Raw genomic sequence first — 6,695 nt, forward strand, 5'->3', positions numbered from 1 at the left:
TTTTTTTTTTTTTTTTTTTTTTTTGAAAGGGGGTGTGTGTGGTGGAAGGGAGAAATAAGGATGAGGGAGGGACGAATCCCATCCGAGCCCATATCCACATGTATGGACATTTGTTTACCAGTTTTATAAGCAACAAAAAAGTTTGAAAGTAGTGGCAATTTTTGGTTTTACAGCATAAGAATAGCAATGACTGTTCAATGATGGTTAAACCTACAGAAAAGTACTGGTATCACAAAGGAAGGAGGCAAAGTCAGCCAATTTTAAAAAAAAAAATGTAAAACTGACAACCCATTAATCCCAGGGGTATGTGTTGGCTATTTTCAACCCTTCAAACTAATAAATGGCCTGGACGCTAGGCAGTGTAATTAGGGCATATGCCCAGCAAAAATAGGCAAAACCAAAGCCAGGATTTTATTGAGCAATTCAATGGTTCAACCCAAACCCAACACATCCTATCCTGACTTTTGCAACACAATTAGTTGAATCAATGGATGTGGGTTCTTTCACATTATCAGTGATCAGCTGAACTCCACCCACTGCAACCCATTCATACGATCAAAGGTTCTTCGCTGAATAGGCTGACCCAACTTAGAAATTGATACCTGAACTTTGGCATCAAACAAAGAAAAATTGCCAACATGAACCTTCTATTAGGATCTCACTGAGAAATGAAGGCCTATGAAAAGGTAATTTTCTACACATCCACCCCGCCCCATGTGGTACTCGGCATAAGGAAAATATTTTGGTCCCCATTTTGCAAACACAAACAGGGGAGGCTACTACCAGTTTCCATATTTTACCATCTAATGTTAATGATTTCAGGTTATTCATAACCACAATAAAGTAAGAAAGTAAAAAATGACCTAATGATAACAGAAAGTATGGCCTTAAGATGCACAAGGAAATAAGAGAATGAAATTTCTGGAGCTACCCCCAATTAGTGGGGATAAACCTTGTCGAGTTGAGTTGGGTTTAATTAACTAGAGATCACAATGCACCACTTGTTTCCACCCCTTTTCTTGAGAATACATTGTATTAGAGGGTAAGAAAAAGAAGAGGGGTAGGAAATTCCTGAACTGCAACAAACCAACAGGAACTACCTGAGTTCGAACACAAACCAGAGAACATTACACAAACATGTCTTCCCAGACTCAAAGAGAAAACACTGACTAAATGGTTCGTAATGCAGCAATCCTTTTTATAATACCCTCAGCGCATTAATGGCTTTCAATTTTTTACATTAAAGCACCAAGGATTGTAAGTGATGCCTTTACTCCTTTTGCCCAAGCGCAGATTTCCAGGAAGACACTCTAAAGATTGTAAATGTTGGCTCATGAAAGAAAAAGCTCTCAAATAAAGGCATTCTTTTATGACAAAAGGAACAGAGAACTACTAACTATTTCCACACAATAATGTAAATACCACAATTCCGTGTAAAAAACATACCTGAAAAAGGAAATATTGGCAGTGATCATTGGTAAGTGCCTGAGAAGATTTGATAATCTGATGGAGATCGGTATCCATGAGTTCGTAAACCAGATAAACATCCTTGAAACTTCTCCTATGGATAGGCATCATAACATCCTTCAAAGCAATCACATTCTCATGTCTCAGATGCCGAAGGAGCTTCAGTTCCCGCAGGGTCCTTAATGCATCAATACGATTGTCGAAGGCATTATTAATCTTCTTAATTGCAACTTTCTCATCTGTTTCTCTGTTGATAGAAGAGCACACAATACCATAAGCTCCTCTACCGATGGGCTTAATGGGCACATATTTTGTATCAATCTCAAACAATGTTTGCCACATAGAGTAGTAATGTTTCCCTCGTGATCCCATCCCATTAGGTGGCTCGACCAGAGTAGCCATTTCCCTGCAAGCAGCGACAATCCAGACAAGATCATTGAACAAGGTGAAGAACCAATTCCGCGATAGATCATTCAAAAGGAAAATAGGACTGCTGATAATGCATAATGGATCAAAATCACCATCCTAAATGATTTCTCATCTAGGATTCTGCAACCAAGATAATATGGGATTTAAACTCGTGCCATAAAAGATCCGAATAAAGCTTCCATCTTATGAGTTACCGAAAAGCAGAACCCAAAAAAAAAAAAAAAAAGGAAAAAAATCAAGGGCAATACATAAGAGATTATTCTCATGAAAGTTACCGAAATCAACGGTGTTTGTCTTAAAGTTTGGAACCACTAGGACATTAATGAAGATGGGGAAAAAAGAAATCGTCTCCCTAAAAAGGTGCGGGGGCGACGTCAACACATAAAGCAAGAAAACAGGGTAAACGAAAGCAACTGAAGAGAAACACAGGTGAATGGATAATTAGATAAAGGGTTTCTTACTTGTAGCGAGAAAGTAAAGCTCTAGATATCCGTCACGAAATCTTCGAATTCTTCTCTACTTGTAGCGAGAAAGTAAAGCTCTGCGATTCACGTCAATGTCTGAAATCCTACATCTTCAGAACAATCCCCAAGTCCAAGCTCTAAGCTTTCTACTGTAATTCTGGTGATAAAATTGAAGAAATACGCTCGATCGAATCCCCCTCACCCAATAAGGAAATATCGAAAAAAGAAAGGAAAATAAAAGGTTAATGGAATGGTTTAAGAGTATAAACTATCCCCAACGAATCCCCAAGGGTAGAGGAACCTCTTCTTCCCTCGAAGTCGAACTCCACCCCCATTCGCTCAAATTGGTTTACTGAATTCTTGGAAGAAAACTTTGAGATCCGAAGGTTATTCAGATCTAGAAAGCTAACGATATCCTTTCAGTTCAGTCATGGCGATCGCAGTCGGAGATACAGAGAAAGAAAACGGTGGGGAGTTTAGGAATCTGGTATCAACCTGGATTTCGCTCCGCTAACAACAGCTAATCAATCGTCTCTTTCTCTATCAAAAATTAAAAATCACTAGACTTTGGCTGTATTTATTCAGATTATCAGATCGACTTCCTTTCGTACCCTTTCCTTCTCCGTCTCTGCTTCTAATTTCTTACCAAAACGAAAATAGAAAGCTTCTAAATTCTAGATTTTGTTTTCTCCAAATCCAGGGACTAAGGTTGCCAAACGGTTAGTTCCGTCCGGTTTGATTCGGGTTGAATCGGTCTTCAAGCTGAACTGAGCCGGGAAAATTGGGTTTCGATTGATTTGGTTTTTATCCTTTTGTACCGCTTTTGGTCTGGTTTCTCAGTTTTGATCCCGTTTTCAATTGGTTCAATTTGGTCCGATTTCCAACAAGTGTAGCTGGACCAATAGGGAACTGATTTGATTTGACTTGGATTTGTTTATCAGTTTGACCGATTTGTTTAGGTTTGACACCCTACCAGATCCAGATCCAGATCCAGATCCCAACCTCTCTCTCTTCCCTTTTTTTATTAATTCCCTCCACCCCACCTAAAAAAAGCCCACGTCAACCGGCATAGTGGTAACTCTAGATTATCATCTAAACTTTACTCAATTAAAGGATGATTTGGCTAATTCAATCATATAGAAATCTAGATAGTTATGTGTCGATGTGAATTGTGCATGTATCTAATTTTAGTGTTAGATTTAAATATGAGAAGGGGTTTTCCAAGACGCTTAAATGAAGAAGAATTTACACGTCACACTAATGATAATGCAATAGAGTGCAGAGAATGATATCATCTAAATAGAGCTCAAATGGATCAAAACAGGAGATAGTGTATCGATGTAAACCTCATATCTCATTGTATAAGAGGATGTATGTTGAAATCTATACTCTGGTGTCGTGGGCTTCTTATTTGTCTTTAAATATACACCCTCATGTAAATGTAATGATATATTCCTTATCTAAGATTGTAGATTCTGCGTTTGCAAGTGATAAATGACAAAGGAATAACTAACTGTGCTAGCGTAGAGATACCCTCTTGAGTCTTTGACAACAATTTGTCCTTTTCTTTTTTTAATTAAAAAAATGATCGAAATTAAATAAAATATTAAATAATGCAAGAGACACGTGTTTTCTCACAAGATCCTTTGTTACTTTATGTGAGGTTGGGCACTCAAATAAGCAAAAGTCTTCAATTGCGGAAAAAATTTAGCTGTTATCGGGTTACATCTATTAATAGTCAAATAATGGAACATTTCTTTGATGGACACAAACTTGGTTGCAACTCGGGCAGAGTGTCCCCATAGCCTTGATATAATGGGTGAAATGACCACCCTACCTTTTATGAAAGGTAAAAACCCAACACTGTATAGAGAGAGAGAGAGAGAGAGAGAGGGTATTAATGTACTAATGTAGGCTTGTCAATAGGTTGGCCCAATCGATTACTGTCAGGCTTAATCAGTTCCCACAAATTTAAAGTTCCACATAATTTTCGTCTATTTACGAAATTGAGCCTCGTAGACTAGGGCATAAACATGTTTTTATTTGGTCGATTGATTCTTGAACCAAATCGAGCTCATATTAATCGAGTTTTAAACTAGTTAAAAGACTAATCAAGCTATAAACAATCAATTATCGGTCGATCATAGTATTTGATCATTCCAATCTGATGATTGTCAGAACATTACCCTACATTGAAAACACTTAATTTTTATCGGTATATTTGCTTGAACCCAACACATTCAATAATTGATTATTTATATTTATCTTGAACTTTAACCGGTGAGACCTACTGGTGCAAATCAACTTTTGACACCTCTATGCTAGTCTACCTTCTACATTAGACTCATCTTGGTGTAGTGTCCATCCATGAACGGCCAAATAAAAGCCACAGTTTTCTTTGCTGAGGAGTACGGACCCCTCACCACCCACCAACCTAATCTTAGTGGATCAATCTGTTGCTACTGTTCTGTTCTTTAATTAATATTTCATTTTCTTTTATCCTCAGAAAAAAATAAAATAAAACTGAAGTTTTTCGCCCTAAGGAGGAAAACAAAACCGATTGAAACTGGTGGAATTGGTTAATTTGAATGCAAAATCAGTTAACCTAGGCTCTGTTTAGTATGATTTCTATTTTTATTTATTAGCTATTTTTTTAGAAATTATTTGTTACAATAAATTATGGATCACAAATAATATTTATTTGGTTACTATTTATAAAATAGATTATACAATGAGAAAATATATTGCAGTTTTCACTTCAGATTTGAGCTTCGAGCGAGAGAAATAATAAGATTTGTAGTTTTTTATTGGAAAAGTGTAAAACATACTAAAGTTACCTAATTACTATTGATTTTGCGTAGTTTAGCACACACACGTGCTCATTTAAGGTAGCAAAAATCAACATAAATGATTTGTAGCCACAAATCACAAATAGCTTGAGAGTAATTTGTGATTTGTGATTTATTTTAATTTATTATTAATAGAGATAAGTGCTTTAAATTATACCAAACACTTGTAAAAATAGAAATAAATCACATAAATACAAATAAACATCATACCAATGAGAGCCCTAGATTTTTATTATGTTGGATTTCTAAACTATTTTTTTAACCATTTTTCCTTGTCATAGTAGCACAATTATTGTCGAAGTTACACTTTGTAAGTGTGCGTGGACATGTATAGAGACACACACTAATACATGGGTGAGTATTTTGATTAAAGGGAAAAGATTCTCTAAGCTATTGAGGCAAGATACGTTAACACCCCTCAAATGCATGTCTTTTTCCTCTTCACATGAAATAACTTTACTACCTTCCCATATATGGTGCCATTTTATCGCATTCCATTAATGCAATTATGTTGCTTGCTCAAGAACCCTCCTCTCCTTGATTGAATTATGTTAAAATTTAACGCGTGGCTGGTCCCAACAACGACTTATCAATCAAATAGTCAAAATAGTCACATCACATGTTAAGGTTTTTTCTCTAACATAAAATCTTGGAGGTTAATTAAGAAATTCAAAACACAGGCCTAGACATGAGACACACACATCACATGTTTGGGTTGATTGTTAATTGAAACCCCAATTTAAAATCTTAGTTAGGTATAAGTAAGTACAAGACTTTTAATCTTAAACCCTAAAAAGTTTGAAGTAAAAAGAAAAATCTTTTTTATGTATTGTAGGGGTGTCAACGGTCCGGGTCGGTGCGGTTTCGGTCCGGTTCCACCGGTTTCGGTGTGAGTTTGGAAGAGACCGAAACCGACCCAATAAGGATTTATCGGTTTCGGTCCGGTGTCGGTTTCGGTGCGGTTTGGGTTCGGGTTGGTACCGGTTTGGATTTATTAGGTTCATTTCGGTTTGGATCGGTTTTTTAAACCGGTATGAAGCCATTAGGAAACAACCAAATGATGAATTGTTGAACTTCGATTTCTTAAATCGATTTGTAACCGGGTTGGTTTTGATTTTTGGTCTAGTTTGAATTCGATTTTCCATACAAATGTATACAAAACTATTCAAATTTAAATTTTTTTAATGAATTTTGGAGTGTTTCGGTTTCTTACCGGTTTGGTTTCGGTTTCGGTTTCGGTCCGGGTTTTGAGCCGGTTTCGGTTTGGTTTCGGGTTCATCCGGTTTTCGGTGCGGTTCGGTTTGGTTTTGGGGTCACAATACTTGAAACCGAACCGAACCAATAAGGCTTCGGTTCGGTTCGGTCCGGGTTGTTATCGGTTCGGTCCGGCCGGTTTTACCGGTTCGGTTTAGGAATTGACACCCCTAGTGTGACAGGGAGGGAGAGTGTAAGAACAGCATGGGAAAAAACGTAGGTATAAGATAAT

General features: G+C 37.0%; 1 protein-coding gene across 2 annotated transcripts in view; it reads right to left on the bottom strand.

Moving 5' to 3' along the window:
* Positions 1 to 3,011, bottom strand: part of LOC122092125 (mitogen-activated protein kinase homolog NTF3) — a 5,506-nt gene extending 2,495 nt beyond the window's left edge. The window contains exons 1-2 of one of the 2 annotated variants that reach the window (XM_042662449.1): positions 2,417 to 3,011; positions 1,447 to 1,873 (exon numbers count right to left, since the gene is read on the bottom strand). In XM_042662449.1, the coding sequence (XP_042518383.1) occupies positions 1,447 to 1,869 (423 nt within the window). In that variant the 5' untranslated portion in view covers positions 1,870 to 1,873; positions 2,417 to 3,011. Of the gene's footprint in view, positions 1 to 1,446; positions 1,874 to 2,357 lie in introns of both variants that reach the window. The other variant, XM_042662448.1, reaches the window with a different exon arrangement.
* Between the last annotated feature and the right edge of the window lie 3,684 nt (positions 3,012 to 6,695).

This window comes from Macadamia integrifolia, chromosome 10, assembly GCF_013358625.1.
Source record: "Macadamia integrifolia cultivar HAES 741 chromosome 10, SCU_Mint_v3, whole genome shotgun sequence".
NCBI classification, from domain to species: domain Eukaryota; kingdom Viridiplantae; phylum Streptophyta; class Magnoliopsida; order Proteales; family Proteaceae; genus Macadamia; species Macadamia integrifolia.